We start from the raw sequence: 19,065 nt of genomic DNA, 5'->3' as shown, positions 1-19,065 counted from the left end.
GTCCTGTGTGTCCCTGTGTGGCAAAGATTACATTCTGACAAAAATGTCCACCGCGAGCCAACCGTGGCGATATGACAATATGACTGTATGGTGATATGACAATATGACAGTACGGTGATATGACAATATGACTGTATGGTGATATGACAATATGACAGTATGGTGATATGACAATATGACAGTATGGTGATATGACAATATGACAGTATGGTGATATGACAATATGACAGTATGGTGATATGACAATATGACAGTATGGTGATATGACAATATGACTGTATGGTGATATGACAATATGACAGTATGGTGATATGACAATATGACTGTATGGTGATATGACAATATGACAGTATGGTGATATGACAATATGACTGTATGGTGATATGACAATATGCCAGTATGGTTATATGACAATATGACTGTATGGTGATATGACAATATGACTGTATGGTGATATGACAATATGACTGTATGGTGATATGACAATATGACTGTATGGTGATATGACAATATGACTGTATGGTGATATGACAATATGACTGTATGGTGATATGACAATATGACAGTATGGTGATATGACAATATGACTGTATGGTGATATGACAATATGACAGTATGGTGATATGACAATATGACTGTATGGTGATATGACAATATGACAGTATGGCGATATGACAATATGACAATATGACTGTATGGTGATATGACAATATGACTGTATGGTGATATGACAATATGACTGTATGGTGATATGACAATATGACAGTATGGTGATATGACAATATGACAGTATGGTGATATGACAATATGACTGTATGGTGATATGACAATATGACAGTATGGTGATATGACAATATGACTGTATGGTGATATGACAATATGACTGTATGGTGATATGACAATATGACAGTATGGTGATATGACAATATGACTGTATGGTGATATGACAATATGACAGTATGGTGATATGACAATATGACTGTATGGTGATATGACAATATGACTGTATGGTGATATGACAATATGACTGTATGGTGATATGACAATATGACTGTATGGTGATATGACAATATGACAGTATGGTGATATGACAATATGACTGTATGGTGATATGACAATATGACTGTATGGTGATATGACAATATGACAGTATGGTGATATGACAATATGACTGTATGGTGATATGACAATATGACTGTATGGTGATATGACAATATGACAGTATGGTGATATGACAATATGACTGTATGGTGATATGACAATATGACTGTATGGTGATATGACAATATGACAGTATGGTGATATGACAATATGACGGTATGGTGATATGACAATATGACAGTATGGCGATATGACATCTGATGATTCTGTTGTTGTTTGTTTTTCCCCCTTGTCTGCAGGGGTTTCACCGACACATGGTATGTATTTTACGTTATATAATAAATAACTACTCCAGGGGGGGTGGGTGGGAGGGCGCGATTTGAATTGCTTGCACACTTGGAAATATCCTACCAATTTCATATGACATGCCATTACAAAATATATTTGTTTCACATGTATTATTCGTTTTGTACATTGTAGGAGTGAGAACATATGTTTAGATGCCTGTGACAGCATGTCATATGTTTAGATGCCTGTGACAGCATGTCATATGTTTAGATGCCTGTGACAGCATGTCATATGTTTAGATGCCTGTGACAGCCTGTCATATGTTCAGATGCCTGTGACAGCCTGTCATATGTTTAGATGCCTGTGACAGCCTGTCATATGTTCAGATGCCTGTGACAGCCTGTCATATGTTTAGATGCCTGTGACAGCCTGTCATATGTTCAGATGCCTGTGACAGCCTGTCATATGTTCAGATGCCTGTGACAGCATGTCATATGTTCAGATGCCTGTGACAGCCTGTCATATGTTCAGATGCCTGTGACAGCCTGTCATATGTTCAGATGCCTGTGACAGCCTGTCATATGTTCAGATGCCTGTGACAGCATGTCATATGTTCAGATGCCTGTGACAGCATGTCATATGTTCAGATGCCTGTGACAGCATGTCATATGTTCAGATGCCTGTGACAGCATGTCATATGTTTAGATGCCTGTGACAGCCTGTCATATGTTCAGATGCCTGTGACAGCATGTCATATGTTCAGATGCCTGTGACAGCCTGTCATATGTTCAGATGCCTGTGACAGCATGTCATATGTTCAGATGCCTGTGACAGCATGTCATATGTTCAGATGCCTGTGACAGCATGTCATATGTTCAGATGCCTGTGACAGCATGTCATATGTTCAGATGCCTGTGACAGCATGTCATATGTTCAGATGCCTGTGACAGCATGTCATATGTTCAGATGCCTGTGACAGCATGTCATATGTTCAGATGCCTGTGACAGCCTGTCAGCAGGTCAGTCAATGCTGCTCCGCTTGTGTACGACAGAAACACAGCTGAGGACAAAGCCTACTCCCGACCTGACGTGATTTTTGTCCTGGCTCACGTTCAAGTTCAAGGTTTTGCGGAAATGGTAAATGCCGAAAATTGTGGTAATTTCGGCGTGCACCTATATTTTGGCGAACGCCGAGTTGATAAATGAGGGCCTTGGTATGTAGTTTTACATCGTCTATCAATAAATACACCATATATATATATGTGTGTGTGTGTGTGCGCATGCGTGTGCGTGCGTGCGCATGTGTGCGTGCGTGCGTGCGTGCGTGCGTGCGTGCGTGCGTGCGTGCGTGCGTGCGTGCGTGCGTGCGTGCGTGCGTGCGTGCGTGCGTGTGTGTGTGTGTGCGTGCGTGCGTGCTACAGAGATCCTCAAGAACAGACTGGCTATAGAGTCAAAGTTGGAATCGTGTGGAATCCCAAACAAGGATGTCGAAGACGACGAAGAGGAGAACATTCGACCTTCGACCAGGGTTAAAAGAGTTGTGGGAGGAATACCAGCAAAACCAGTGAGCTGTCTGTCTGTCTGTCTGTCTGTCTGTCTGTCTGTCTGTCTGTCTGTCTGTCTGTCTGTCTGTCTGTCTGTCTGTCTGACCGTCTGACCGTCTGTCTGTCTGTCTGTCTGACCGTCTGACCGTCTGTCCGTCTGTCCGTCTGTCTGTCTGTCTGTCCGTCTGTCTGTCTGTCTGACCGCCTGACCGCCTGACCGCCTGACCGTCTGTCTGTCTGTCTGTCTGTCTGTCTGTCTGTCTGTCTGTCTGTCCGTCTGTCTGTCTGACCGTCTGACCGTCTGACCGTCTGACCGTCTGACCGTCTGTCCGTCTGTCCGCCTGACCGCCTGACCGTCTGTCTGTCTGTCTGTCTGTCTGTCTGTCTGTCTGTCTGTCTGTCTGTCTGTCTGTCTGTCTGTCTGTCTGTAGACTCAGATCCAGTGGCAGGTTGCTATCGAGGAGAGAAGGAAGATAAATTGTGGAGGAGCGTACATCGGAGGCTGCTGGGTCCTGACGGCCGCTCACTGCGTCAGGTACCGTACTTATACACCCAGTATACACGATACACTAGTACTACCACAGTACATACATCCAGTATACACTATAGTACACTACACACACAAACCCCTTTTGGTGTTAGCATTATGTTATGCTTTAGCTATTGAAAAATAGCAGATCTACAAGCTCATAGCGCGCCACTCGGTGGCGCGCTATGAGCTTGTAGGTCTGCTATTTTTGAAAAATCGAAAAACCACTGACACAGAAACATAGCTTTTTCAGAAAACTGTCAGGATGTAGAAGACATTTTTAGAATCTGATCTCAGGTCAGAATGGGCTAGTACAGGGGTGGGCAACTTTGATGATGGAGAGGGCCACTATATTTCCACACTCACTCCAGAGGGCCACTATAGTTCCACACTCACTCCAGAGGGCCACTATAGTTCCACACTCACTCCAGAGGGCCACTATATTTCCACACTCACTCCAGAGGGCCACTATAGTTCCACACTCACTCCAGAGGGCCACTATAGTTCCACACTCACTCCAGAGGGCCACTATAGTTCCACACTCACTCCAGAGGGCCACTATAGTTCCACACTCACTCCAGAGGGTCACTATAGTTCCACAATCACCCCAGAGGGCCACTATAGTTCCACACTCACTCCAGAGGGCCACTATAGTTCCACACTCACTCCAGAGGGCCACTATAGTTCCACACTCACTCCAGAGGGCCACTATAGTTCCACACTCACTCCAGAGGGCCACTATATTTCCACAATCGCTCCAAAGGGCCACTATATTTCCACAATCGCTCCAGAGGGCCACTATATTTCCACAATCACTCCAGAGGGGCCACATGGCATATTATTTTCGTAGCAAAAAATAGCCGATCTACAAGGTCAAACGCATCACAGTGCGACGTGTCCCCAACATGGGGAGAGCAACGGACTGACCTCATGCTTCCTTCATGCATGAGGAGTCCAAATCGCTCCTTTACACCTGACAAGTAACACGTTATTCCAACCAGTTCCTTTCCCCTCCATCAGGCGCCCCGGCTGGCCAGGGGGAGGCAGGGGAGTTTAGAGACCAGGATTACTGCATGTTTTTTGTGAGGGTACCTACCCTAGGGGACACAGGGAGAACATGTTAGGGTACCTACCCTAGGGGACACAGGGAGAACATGTGAGGGTACCTACCCTAGGGGACACGGGGAGAACATGTGAGGGTACCTACCCTAGGGGACACGGGGAGAACATGTGAGGGTACCTACCCTAGGGGACACGGGGAGAACATGTGAGGGTACCTACCCTAGGGGACACGGGGAGAACATATGAGGGTACCTACCCTAGGGGACACGGGGAGAACATGTGAGGGTACCTACCCTAGGGGACACGGGGAGAACATGTGAGGGTACCTACCCTAGGGGACACAGGGAGAACATGTGAGGGTACCTACCGTAGGGGACACGGGGAGAACATGTGAGGGTACCTACCCTAGGGGACACGGGGAGAACATGTGAGGGTACCTACCCTAGGGGACACAGGGAGAACATGTGAGGGTACCTACCGTAGGGGACACGGGGAGAACATGTGAGGGTACCTACCCTAGGGGACACGGGGAGAACATGTGAGGGTACCTACCCTAGGGGACACGGGGAGAACATGTGAGGGTACCTACCCTAGGGGACACGGGGAGAACATGTGAGGGTACCTACCCTAGGGGACACGGGGAGAACATGTGAGGGTACCTACCCTAGGGGACACGGGGAGAACATGCTAACTCCACACAGAAAGGCACTTTTATTAACCCTTTTGACTGATACCTGTCCATTTAAAGTCTAGACCCCCCAAAGGTATTAGTGCAGCCGCGCCCGGAAGCCGGCGGAAACTAGAGTTCTCAACAGGCCTGGGCCCTACCTGGGCTGGCCAGAGGCCCCACCTGGCCTTACTAATTAGCACACATTGTATGTCCCACCTGGCCCCAAAACATCAATAAAAAAAGTCCATATATGGACATTCCCAGACCTGTTGTTTCAGCGACCTTTAGGGTGAGGTCGCTTCTCTCCCTCAGGGCGTCTTACTGGTGGTAATAATAATAATAACTAGAAGTGCACTCTGTCCAGTGCCTACTTGCTTGTTGCACACTAGCCTACTTGCTTGTTGCACACTAGCCTACTTGCTTGTTGCACACTAGCCTACTTGCTTGTTGCACACTAGCCTACTTGCTTGTTGCACACTAGCCTACTTGCTTGTTGCACACTAGCCTACTTGCTTGTTGCACACTAGTAGGCCATAAATGGCCTACTAGTGCGCAAGCAGAGCGTGCAACTACTGTCGACCGCTACAAACTGTCAAATCTCAGCTTCTCTGTGAAAGAACGTTTGAAATATTGAATTATTAGGTTTAGCTATTTGCTACGTACCTAGTTTTTGGAGGTAAAAAAGTAGTATTGTGAAGTATGGTAAAAGTTTCTAGGAAATGCCTCTATGTATATGTAATTTGTAAGTTGATTAGACGTATGTGGTTACTTTGCGTATGCCCCGTTTGATGCGTATGTATCGTAGCAGCATAATGACGTCAGGGTATAACTGGTACAACTAGCTCTCAATGATGACGTAATAAAGATGTGGATTAAAGGACCCAATGCCAGGGTGTAATTGGTTTGCGATGGTGACGTAATGACGATATGTTTTAGTGTCGGGAGGATTAAAGGTAATGCCCCTATGTATGCATGTATGTAATCTGACACCACTGCCATATCAAGCACAAGTAGTCATTACGTCATACGCTGGCACGGCGCATACGCATCAAACGGCGACATACGAAAACGAAAACTATTACTTGCGCGCTCTGCTTGCACAAGTAATAACAATATTAATATTATTATTTCCAGCCAGGACCCTCGGTTTTTTGCTGTGAAGATTTCTTTATGGAGGAAGAAGAAAGCCCAGCAAACAACGGATATAGTACCAGTTGAATCCATCCACATCCACCCCAGGTACCTGTCTGTCACATCCACCCCAGGTACCTGTCTGTCACATCCACCCCAGGTACCTGTCTGTCACATCCACCCCAGGTACCTGTCTGTCACATCCACCCTAGGTACCTGTCTGTCACATCCACCCCAGGTACCTGTCTGTCACATCCACCCCAGGTACCTGTCTGTCGGACAAAGCCAACTCTTGTCGTGACAAATCATGACAACAAACACAATGTTTTGGGCCGAACAAATAATTAGAAAGAAGAAAAAAAACACTTTTTTTGTTGTTCTTTATAATTATTTGTTTGGTCCAAAATATTGTGTTTGTTGTCACAACTAAAAGGTCTTTGAATAAATACTTTTGGGAAAAAAATTGTCTATGAGGAAAAATGCATTGGAAATTATTTCCTGGGCCTGGCGTCGTCATGAAAGTGGGCGGGACTGGGCCTGGCGTCGTCATGAAAGGGGGCGGGACTGGGCCTGGCGTCGTCATGAAAGGGGGCGGGACTGGGCCTGGCGTCGTCATGAAAGGGGGCGGGACTGGGACTGGCGTCGTCATGAAAGGGGGCGGGACTGCAACGCTCTATTTAATAGAGTTATTAATAACTGTTATTATTATACTCTGGTGTCCAGATACAACCCCGCTACGTACGAGAACGACATCGCGCTGGTGGAGTTGGAGAAGCTGCCGGGCAAGGACACGTGTTTCCTGGACAACCCAGCGGTCACCGCCGTCTGTGTGCCCTGGAGCACCGAGCTGTTCAACGCTAACCACTCCTGTAGCATCTCTGGGTGGGGACGCAACAAAGGTACGAAAATACCCCCTGTAGCATCTCTATGGAGACGCAACAAAGGTACGGAATTACTAGCCTGGTTAATAAACCAGACCGAATCAGCCGTTGGCAAAAAAAAGTTGCCTACCAGCGGATTACGGTCTGGCGAGGCTCAGTAGCACGCCTCTTTCCTACAGCAGAGAACAGGTCGGACCAATCGGGACACGGTATGCAATATAGGCGGGCTTTGGTACAGTGACGTTCAATGCTTGAGACTTTTGACTGACAGTAGCTCTGACCAATTGCGTCAAAGAGAAAATGTTCCCCGGGAAATGAAATCCAAGTGGAGCCAGCCCAGACTGATATACCGCGACAGTGTTGTGTGATATTAGTCTGGCTTATTAGCCAGGCTACGGAATTACCCCCTGTAGCATCTCTATGGAGACGCAACAAAGGTACGGAAATACCCCCTGTAGCATCTCTATGGAGACGCAACAAAGGTACGGAATTACCCCCTGTAGCATCTCTATGGAGACGCAACAAAGGTACGGAAATATCCCCTGTAGCATCTCTATGGAGACGCGACAAAGGTACGAAAATACCCCCTGTAGTATCTCTATGGAGACGCAACAAAGGTACGGAAATACCCCCTGTAGCATCTCTATGGAGACGCAACAAAGGTACGGAAATGCCCCCTGTAGCATCTCTATGGAGACGCGACAAAGGTACGAATATACCTCATGTAGCATCTCTATGGAGACGCAACAAAGGTACGAAAATACCCCCTGTAGCATCTCTATGGAGACGCGACAAAGGTACGAAAATACCCCCTGTAGCATCTCTATGGAGACGCAACAAAGGTACGGAAATACCCCCTGTAGCATCTCTATGGAGACGCGACAAAGGTACGGAAATACCCTCTGTAGCATCTCTATGGAGACGCGACAAAGGTACGAAAATACCCCCTGTAGCATCTCTATGGAGACGCAACAAAGTTACGGAAATACCCCCTGTAGCATCTCTATGGAGACGCGACAAAGGTACGGAAATACCCCCTGTAGCATCTCTATGGAGACGCGACAAAGGTACGAAAATACCCCCTGTAGCATCTCTATGGAGACGCAACAAAGGTACGAAAATACCCCCTGTAGCATCTCTATGGAGACGCGACAAAGGTACGAAAATACCCCCTGTAGCATCTCTATGGAGACGCGACAAAGGTACGAAAATACCCCCTGTAGTATCTCTATGGAGACGCAACAAAGGTACGGAAATACCCCCTGTAGCATCTCTATGGAGACGCAACAAAGGTACGGAAATACCCCCTGTAGCATCTCTATGGAGACGCAACAAAGTTACGGAAATACCCCCTGTAGCATCTCTATGGAGACGCAACAAAGGTACGGAAATGCCCCCTGTAGCATCTCTATGGAGACGCGACAAAGGTACGAATATACCTCATGTAGCATCTCTATGGAGACGCAACAAAGGTACGAAAATACCCCCTGTAGCATCTCTATGGAGACGCGACAAAGGTACGAAAATACCCCCTGTAGCATCTCTATGGAGACGCAACAAAGGTACGAAAATACCCCCTGTAGCATCTCTATGGAGACGCAACAAAGGTACGGAAATACCCTCTGTAGCATCTCTATGGAGACGCGACAAAGGTACGAAAATACCCCCTGTAGCATCTCTATGGAGACGCAACAAAGTTACGGAAATACCCCCTGTAGCATCTCTATGGAGACGCGACAAAGGTACGGAAATACCCCCTGTAGCATCTCTATGGAGACGCGACAAAGGTACGAAAATACCCCCTGTAGCATCTCTATGGAGACGCAACAAAGGTACGAAAATACCCCCTGTAGCCTCTCTATGGAGACGCGACAAAGGTACGAAAATACCCCCTGTAGCATCTCTATGGAGACGCGACAAAGGTACGAAAATACCCCCTGTAGTATCTCTATGGAGACGCAACAAAGGTACGGAAATACCCCCTGTAGCATCTCTATGGAGACGCAACAAAGGTACGGAAATACCCCCTGTAGCATCTCTATGGAGACGCAACAAAGTTACGGAAATACCCCCTGTAGCATCTCTATGGAGACGCGACAAAGGTACGGAAATACCCCCTGTAGCATCTCTATGGAGACGCGACAAAGGTACGGAAATACCCCCTGTAGCATCTCTATGGAGACGCAACAAAGGTATGAAAATACCTCCTGTAGTATCTCTATGGAGACGCAACAAAGTTACGGAAATACCCCCTGTAGCATCTCTATGGAGACGCAACAAAGGTACGGAAATACCCCCTGTAGCATCTCTATGGAGACGCAACAAAGTTACGGAAATACCCCCTGTAGCATCTCTATGGAGACGCAACAAAGGTACGAAAATACCTCCTGTAGCATCTCTATGGAGACGCGACAAAGGTACGGAAATACCCCCTGTAGCATCTCTATGGAGACGCGACAAAGGTACGAAAATACCCCCTGTAGTATCTCTATGGAGACGCAACAAAGGTACGGAAATACCCCCTGTAGCATCTCTATGGAGACGCGACAAAGGTACGGAAATACCCCCTGTAGCATCTCTATGGAGACGCGACAAAGGTACGAATATACCTCATGTAGCATCTCTATGGAGACGCAACAAAGGTACGAAAATACCCCCTGTAGCATCTCTATGGAGACGCGACAAAGGTACGAAAATACCCCCTGTAGCATCTCTATGGAGACGCAACAAAGGTACGGAAATACCCTCTGTAGCATCTCTATGGAGACGCGACAAAGGTACGAAAATACCCCCTGTAGCATCTCTATGGAGACGCAACAAAGTTACGGAAATACCCCCTGTAGCATCTCTATGGAGACGCGACAAAGGTACGGAAATACCCCCTGTAGCATCTCTATGGAGACGCGACAAAGGTACGAAAATACCCCCTGTAGCATCTCTATGGAGACGCAACAAAGGTACGAAAATACCCCCTGTAGCATCTCTATGGAGACGCGACAAAGGTACGAAAATACCCCCTGTAGCATCTCTATGGAGACGCGACAAAGGTACGAAAATACCCCCTGTAGTATCTCTATGGAGACGCAACAAAGGTACGGAAATACCCCCTGTAGCATCTCTATGGAGACGCAACAAAGGTACGGAAATACCCCCTGTAGCATCTCTATGGAGACGCGACAAAGGTACGAATATACCTCATGTAGCATCTCTATGGAGACGCAACAAAGGTACGAAAATACCCCCTGTAGCATCTCTATGGAGACGCGACAAAGGTACGAAAATACCCCCTGTAGCATCTCTATGGAGACGCAACAAAGGTACGGAAATACCCCCTGTAGCATCTCTATGGAGACGCGACAAAGGTACGAAAATACCCCCCGTAGCATCTCTATGGAGACGCAACAAAGGTACCAATATACCCCCTGTAGCATCTCTATGGAGACGCAACAAAGTTACGGAAATACCCCCTGTAGCATCTCTATGGAGACGCGACAAAGGTACGAAAATACCCCCTGTAGCATCTCTATGGAGACGCGACAAAGGTACGAAAATACCCCCTGTAGCATCTCTATGGAGACGCAACAAAGGTACGAAAATACCCCCTGTAGCATCTCTATGGAGACGCGACAAAGGTACGAAAATACCCCCTGTAGCATCTCTATGGAGACGCGACAAAGGTACGAAAATACCCCCTGTAGTATCTCTATGGAGACGCAACAAAGGTACGGAAATACCCCCTGTAGCATCTCTATGGAGACGCAACAAAGGTACGGAAATACCCCCTGTAGCATCTCTATGGAGACGCGACAAAGGTACGAATATACCTCATGTAGCATCTCTATGGAGACGCAACAAAGGTACGAAAATACCCCCTGTAGCATCTCTATGGAGACGCGACAAAGGTACGAAAATACCCCCTGTAGCATCTCTATGGAGACGCAACAAAGGTACGGAAATACCCCCTGTAGCATCTCTATGGAGACGCGACAAAGGTACGAAAATACCCCCCGTAGCATCTCTATGGAGACGCAACAAAGGTACCAATATACCTCATGTAGCATCTCTATGGAGACGCGACAAAGTTACGAAAATACCCCCTGTAGCATCTCTATGGAGACGCGACAAAGGTACGAAAATACCCCCTGTAGTATCTCTATGGAGACGCAACAAAGGTACGGAAATACCCCCTGTAGCATCTCTATGGAGACGCAACAAAGGTACGGAAATACCCCCTGTAGCATCTCTATGGAGACGCGACAAAGGTACGAATATACCTCATGTAGCATCTCTATGGAGACGCAACAAAGGTACGAAAATACCCCCTGTAGCATCTCTATGGAGACGCGACAAAGGTACGGAAATACCCCCTGTAGCATCTCTATGGAGACGCGACAAAGGTACGAAAATACCCCCTGTAGCTTCTCTATGGAGACGCAACAAAGGTACGAATATACCTCATGTAGCATCTCTATGGATACGCAACAAAGGTACGAAAAAAGGTTGATACCTGTCTAATGGAGGGTGAAACCTACATAGACCTACATTGGCCTATGTATGTCTAGTTTATATTTGTTGACGAAATTGTCAATATATTTAGTCTTAGTTTTTATTTTGTGTGTGTGTGTGTGTGTGCATGTGCATGTGCATGTGCGTGCGTGTGCGTGCGTGCGTGCGTGCGTGCGTGCGTGCGTGTGTGCGTGCGTGTGTGTGTGTGTGTGCGTGCGTGCGCTCAGCGGGGAAGGGAGCTGACGTGTTGCTGTGGGCCAACGTGTTTCTCATCCCAGACTGTCAGAGATACTACAAACAGCGCTTCATGCCTGGAATGATGTGTGCAGGTAGGAAGCTTCATGCCTGGAATGATGTGTGCAGGTAGGAAGCTTCATGCCTGGAATGATGTGTGCAGGTAGGAAGCTTCATGCCTGGAATGATGTGTGCAGGTAGGAAGCTTCATGCCTGGAATGATGTGTGCAGGTAGGAAGCTTCAGACCTGGAATGATGTGTGCAGGTAGGAAGCTTCAGACCTGGAATGATGTGTGCAGGTAGGAAGCTTCAGACCAGAGTGTTGGTGTTCAGGGTTAGTCTTGCGTAGCCAGACAACTATTCCACAATCTCCGAATGCTATATAGTCTAGACCTACAGCCCCATGAGCTGAGTAAGGAATGCTATATAGAGTCTGGACCTACAGCCCCATGAGCTGAGTAAGGAATGCTATATAGAGTCTAGACCTACAGCCCCATGAGCTGAGTAAGGAATGCTATATAGTCTAGACCTGCAGCCCCATGAGCTGATTAAGGAATGCTATATAGAGTCTGGAACTACAGCCCCCATGAGCTGAGTAAGGAATGCTATATAGAGTCTAGACCTACAGCCCCATGAGCTGAGTAAGGAATGCTATATAGAGTCTAGACCTACAGCCCCATGAGCTGAGTAAGGAATGCTATATAGAGTCTGGACCTACAGCCCCATGAGCTGAGTAAGGAATGCTATATAGAGTCTGGACCTACAGCCCCATGAGCTGAGTAAGGAATGCTATATAGAGTCTGGACCTACAGCCCCATGAGCTGGACCTACAGCCCCATGAGCTGGACCTACAGCCCCATGAGCTGAGTAAGGAATGCTATATAGAGTCTGGACCTACAGCCCCATGAGCTGAGTAGTAACGGAAGCTCACGAAAATATATTTTAAAATATCTTTAGAGGTTATTTTTTTATTTCCGTTTCTGCTAAGCAACAAGCTATACACGCTTAGATGTTTTCTATTTATATTAGGATAAATGTGCGCGACTGTAAAGACGAAACGGAAGTGGCGAGGAGGCTCCACTTCCGCTTTATAGTTTACTCATGACAGCTCCTCCGCTGCTCCAGACTGTATGATGGAAGCGTTTGGAAACAGAGAGGCCACAGTCTGGTAACGCCAGACTAGACTCAGAGTAATGCAGTGTGTTAGTAATAGTACAGGAAATCTATGGAAAATACAGGATCAACCTCTAACTAATTGCAAAAAAAACGAACTCAGCTGATTTTGCATCTTCAATATATCCTGAACAACAGAAAAAAAAGTTGCCTGGAATTGTCTGAGGGGAAAGTATTGAAAATGGCCTGTACAGTATGGCCACCATTGACATCCTATTATAAGGTAATCTTTTCTAAATCTCCTTATGCTTAGAGTAGCATGTGACATATCAAACTAGGGGGTTTTCATGATGCTGAATCCATTCCAAGCATTCCTCATTGGGCTAAATTTGGCCATAGCTGACATCATCACATTTTGCAAAATCAGTTGAGTTTGGTTTTTTTTTGCAATTAGTTAGAGGTCAAATAACATTATTACTGGACTATAATGCATGTTTGTGTTCAGGTGATCTGGACGGCAGTGTGGACTCGTGCCAGGGGGACAGCGGGGGTCCCCTGGTGTGTGAGGACCACCTGGGAGTGTCCTACCTGTGGGGGATCGTCAGCTGGGGGGAGACGTGTGGAGCGGTCAACTTCCCTGGAGTCTACACACAGGTAACCCTGTTGGCCCATTTAGACCTGACGTCAACATTTTAAAAAAAAATCTTCTAAATCCTGAGAGGTTTCTGAAATACCTCATGTTTCTGTATCAGTGGTGCTCAATATTTCATGTCAAGGACCCCCAAAAATTATATGTATTTGGCCGCCGACCCCCATCTGAAAATATGTTGTTCCAGGGACCCCCCCAGAAGCAAAGATTTGAGTTAAAACGTTCGCTGTGAAAGAATATACATTCAAAGATCCGTGCCACATTTTCACGATTTTTCAAAAATAGCAGACCTACAAGCTAACACACACGTGCAGTGATTGCACGCACGCACGCACGCACGCACGCACGCACGCACGCACGCACGCACGCACGCACATATACAGCAGCGTAGACCTGCCCTTTGTGTTCCATTCCTATAATAACCGATGTTAAAATACAGCAGCGTAGACCTGCCCTTTGTGTTCCATTCCTATAATAACCGATGTTAAAATACAGCAGCGTAGACCTGCCCTTTGTGTTCCATTCCTATAATAACTGATGTTAAAATACAGCAGCGTAGACCTGCCCTTTGTGTTCCATTCCTATAATAACTGATGTTAAAATACAGCAGCGTAGACCTGCCCTTTGTGTTCCATTCCTATAATAACTGATGTTAAAATACAGCAGCGTAGACCAGCCCTTTGTGTTCCATTCCTATAATAACTGATGTTAAAATACAGCAGCGTAGACCTGCCCTTTGTGTTCCATTCCTATAATAACCGATGTTAAAATACAGCAGCGTAGACCTGCCCTTTGTGTTCCATTCCTATAATAACCGATGTTAAAATACAGCAGCGTAGACCTGCCCTTTGTGTTCCATTCCTATAATAACCGATGTTAAAATACAGCAGCGTAGACCTGCCCTTTGTGTTCCATTCCTATAATAACCGATGTTAAAATACAGCAGCGTAGACCTGCCCTTTGTGTTCCATTCCTATAATAACTGATGTTAAAATACAGCAGCGTAGACCTGCCCTTTGTGTTCCATTCCTATAATAACTGATGTTAAAATACAGCAGCGTAGACCTGCCCTTTGTGTTCCATTCCTATAATAACTGATGTTAAAATACAGCAGCGTAGACCTGCCCTTTGTGTTCCATTCCTATAATAACTGATGTTAAAATACAGCAGCGTAGACCAGCCCTTTGTGTTCCATTCCTATAATAACTGATGTTAAAATACAGCAGCGTAGACCTGCCCTTTGTGTTCCATTCCTATAATAACCGATGTTAAAATACAGCAGCGTAGACCTGCCCTTTGTGTTCCATTCCTATAATAACCGATGTTAAAATACAGCAGCGTAGACCTGCCCTTTGTGTTCCATTCCTATAATAACCGATGTTAAAATACAGCAGCGTAGACCTGCCCTTTGTGTTCCATTCCTATAATAACTGATGTTAAAATACAGCAGCGTAGACCTGCCCTTTGTGTTCCATTCCTATAATAACTGATGTTAAAATACAGCAGCGTAGACCTGCCCTTTGTGTTCCATTCCTATAATAACTGATGTTAAAATACAGCAGCGTAGACCAGCCCTTTGTGTTCCATTCCTATAATAACTGATGTTAAAATACAGCAGCGTAGACCTGCCCTTTGTGTTCCATTCCTATAATAACCGATGTTAAAATACAGCAGCGTAGACCTGCCCTTTGTGTTCCATTCCTATAATAACCGATGTTAAAATACAGCAGCGTAGACCTGCCCTTTGTGTTCCATTCCTATAATAACCGATGTTAAAATACAGCAGCGTAGACCTGCCCTTTGTGTTCCATTCCTATAATAACCGATGTTAAAATACAGCAGCGTAGACCTGCCCTTTGTGTTCCATTCCTATAATAACTGATGTTAAAATACAGCAGCGTAGACCTGCCCTTTGTGTTCCATTCCTATAATAACTGATGTTAAAATACAGCAGCGTAGACCTGCCCTTTGTGTTCCATTCCTATAATAACTGATGTTAAAATACAGCAGCGTAGACCTGCCCTTTGTGTTCCATTCCTATAATAACTGATGTTAAAATACAGCAGCGTAGACCTGCCCTTTGTGTTCCATTCCTATAATAACCGATGTTAAAATACAGCAGCGTAGACCTGCCCTTTGTGTTCCATTCCTATAATAACCGATGTTAAAATACAGCAGCGTAGACCTGCCCTTTGTGTTCCATTCCTATAATAACTGATGTTAAAATACAGCAGCGTAGACCTGCCCTTTGTGTTCCATTCCTATAATAACTGATGTTAAAATACAGCAGCGTAGACCTGCCCTTTGTGTTCCATTCCTATAATAACTGATGTTAAAATACAGCAGCGTAGACCTGCCCTTTGTGTTCCATTCCTATAATAACTGATGTTAAAATACAGCAGCGTAGACCTGCCCTTTGTGTTCCATTCCTAGAAGCCAATAATGCTGCTGCTCTGACAAAACTCTGTCTAATCACTAATCAGCTCAACTGATGATATTTCTAACGTGATGAATCCGTTCTCAAATCTTCTATTAACGGCTAGGTGTGATGTCGTGCTCATTTCAGCACAGCTGGAGAGCCTCTTTCAACCAATCGCTTGGTCAGAAGAACTACCTGTAGTCATATCAATATTTAATTATTTTGTCTATATATTCTCCTTTTTTGGGGCGACTCCTCTGTGTACCACCAGAGGGGGCTCAAGTACCAGTACTAGTACAGTGGTTGGGAACCAGAGTTGTTCTTGGCAGCACATTTAGATTTTAGTTTTAGTCATAGTCTCTTGAATAGTTTTAATTTAGTTTTAGTCACATTTTAGTCACCTGGAACGTTTTGGTGTTAGGCTAGTTTTAATCGACTAAATATCATAAGATTTCAGTCGACTGAATCTAGTTGATTTAGTCGAACTAAATGTATTTTGGAGGGCCTCGATGCCGTCGTAATGGCGAGTCGCAGCGTTGTGAGCTTGTAGATCTGCTATGTTCAGCATGCAACTCATTGTAGATCTGCTATGTTCAGCATGCAACTCATTGTAAAATGACTTATACTGGATGTCTTGTCCACTAGTCCCTTACTGACATTTTAGTCTGTATTATCTGTTGACGAAATTGTCCGTATATTTAGTCTTGGTTTTAGTAGCTTAGCTTAGTTTTCATTTAGTTTTCATCAGTGGAAAAAGGTAGTCCACAACCATTTTTCGTCATAGTTTTAGTCGACGAAAACAACACTGTTGGGAACTTCTGCTATAAGACATTTAGTCATGATGAAAATAATAATAATAATAATTATCTCTCTCTCTCTGTCTGTCTGTCTCTCTCTCTCTACCTCTGTATCTCTCTCTCTCCCTCTCTCCCTCCCTCTCTCCCTCTGTCTCTCTCTCTCTCTACCTCTGTATCTCTCTCTACCTCTGTCTCTCTATCTCTGTCTCTCTCTCTCTCCCTCCCTCCCCTTTCTCTCTCTCTCTCTCTCTCTCTCTCCCTCCCTCTCCCTCCTTCCCTCTCTCTCTCCCTCTCTCTCTATCTCTCTCCCTCTCTCTCTCCCTCCCTCTCTCTCCCTCTCTCTCTCCCTCCCCTCTCCCTCTCTCTCTCCCTCTCTCTCCCTTCCTCTCCCTCTCCCTCTCCCCCTCTCCCTCCTTCCCTCTCTCTCTCTCCCTCTCTCGCTCTATCTCCTCTCCTCCCTCTCTCTCTCCCTCCCTCTCTCTCCCTCTCTCTCTCTCCCTCCCTCTCCCTCTCTCTCCCTTCCTCTCCCTCTCCCTCTCTCTCTCTCCCTCTCCCTCTCTCTCTCTCTCTCTCTCTCCCTCTCCCTCTCTCTCTCTTCCTCCCTCTCTCTCTCCCTCTCTCACTCTCTCCCTCTCTCTCCCTCTCCTCTCTCTCTCTCCCTCCCTCCCTCTCTCTCTCTCTCTCTCTCTCTCTCTCTCTCTCTCTCTCTCTCCCTCTCTCTCTCTCCCTCCCTCTCCCTCTCTCTCTCTCTCTCTCTCTCTCTCCCTCTCAGGTGGCTCACTACTTTGAGTGGATCAGACTTAAAACAGGATGGCCCGCTGTCTCCAGATATAACATCTGATCTCCAAATACAACATCTGATCTCCAAATACAACATCTGATCTCCAAATACAACATCTGATGGATGTAACACAATAAAGCTTCATAATAAAGAATAGTATCCAATCTGAAAGCCACAACTAGTCACCATGGCTTTATTTTAAATAGGAATACATGAGTTTTATTACACCTTTGATGACAGCGGTGGCCGGTGGCAGCGGTGGCCGAACGGATAGCGGAGCGGTCTTGATACCGGAAGGTCGCTAGTTCGAATCAGCTGTCCGACACGTTAAAATTACCACCGCTGAAGTGCCCTTGAACAAGGCATTGAACCACTACGATGAAATGTGTTCTATGAGCAGGGCCTGGCTGGAAACAAGTTCTTGAGCTTAGGGGGTTAGGGTTGGTAAATATAGTAATCATTTCATTTAATTTCACACCTCTCTACTTGTCATACGTCAAAACGTTTCTGTTTCATATAATCATCAAATCTGGAATTTTAACTTGGAAATCATTCAGTATCAAATAAAAATACATTTAGCTTTCTTATCATTAGGCAACTCATTTTGTAATATGAGATGCCTAGCCACCTAGCCTAGCCACCACTACCAAAAACAACAAATACATGTATTTTTTTTACCATTACAAGGAGTCAAGAAACACACTTTCAGATCAGCATCAAATTAATAATATCACACAAGAGGAAGTGACTTTTGGAGGTGAAATCAAAACAGGAAGTGTTACAGGAAGTGGTATTTATTGGGTGTTTTTTCCAGTACATCTCATATTGTTGACATTTCCCTAGTCTCGTAGCGTAGCCAGGCAACTATTCCACAATGTGCTACATAGAGTCTGGAACTACAGCCCCATGAGCTGAGTAAGGAAGCTGCCATTTCCGTTTCTTTTCTGCTAAGGAACAAGCTATATATGCTTAGATGATTTATATTTATATTAGAATACATTTCCGCAACTGTAAAGATGAAACGGAAGCTCCACTTCCGCTTTGTATTTTACTCATAGCTCTTCCGTTGGTCCAGACTGTATGATGAAAGCATTTGGACATTGCGAGAGATACCAGTCTGGTAACGCCAGACTAACATTTCCCTGGTGATCACATGTGAACATGTCATATTGTTGACATTATGGTGATCACATGTGAACATGTTCCAAATGACAGCTACGAGAGGATTCATCAAACTTTATTCATGAGCGTCAACTCAACCCGTGTCCACAAACAAAAGGAATTCGCTGTCAGACAGGTGAACAGGCCACCCCCTCTCTCTCACTGTGTGTCAGACAGGTGAACACACACCCCCTCTCTC

At 45.6% G+C, this 19,065-nt stretch overlaps 1 protein-coding gene across 1 annotated transcript in view; it reads left to right on the top strand.

Annotated features, from left to right (window-relative positions):
• LOC306928737 (complement factor I-like) overlaps window positions 1–17,824 on the top strand; it is a gene marked incomplete at its 5' end in the record, with an annotated part of 43,774 nt that extends 25,950 nt beyond the window's left edge. Inside the window, 8 exons of the mRNA XM_079509010.1 lie at window positions 1,401–1,418; window positions 2,811–2,953; window positions 3,365–3,468; window positions 6,329–6,433; window positions 7,049–7,224; window positions 11,940–12,041; window positions 13,565–13,713; window positions 17,697–17,824. Coding sequence (XP_079365136.1) covers window positions 1,401–1,418; window positions 2,811–2,953; window positions 3,365–3,468; window positions 6,329–6,433; window positions 7,049–7,224; window positions 11,940–12,041; window positions 13,565–13,713; window positions 17,697–17,765 — 866 coding nt within the window. The 3' untranslated portion in view covers window positions 17,766–17,824. The remainder of the gene's footprint in view (window positions 1–1,400; window positions 1,419–2,810; window positions 2,954–3,364; window positions 3,469–6,328; window positions 6,434–7,048; window positions 7,225–11,939; window positions 12,042–13,564; window positions 13,714–17,696) is intronic.
• Window positions 17,825–19,065: the final 1,241 nt, after the last annotated feature.

The sequence above is a fragment of the Electrona antarctica genome (genome assembly GCF_951216825.1).
Source record: "Electrona antarctica genome assembly, chromosome: 8".
Lineage (NCBI taxonomy): Eukaryota > Metazoa > Chordata > Actinopteri > Myctophiformes > Myctophidae > Electrona > Electrona antarctica.
This window is presented reverse-complemented; position numbering and strand designations above follow the sequence as displayed.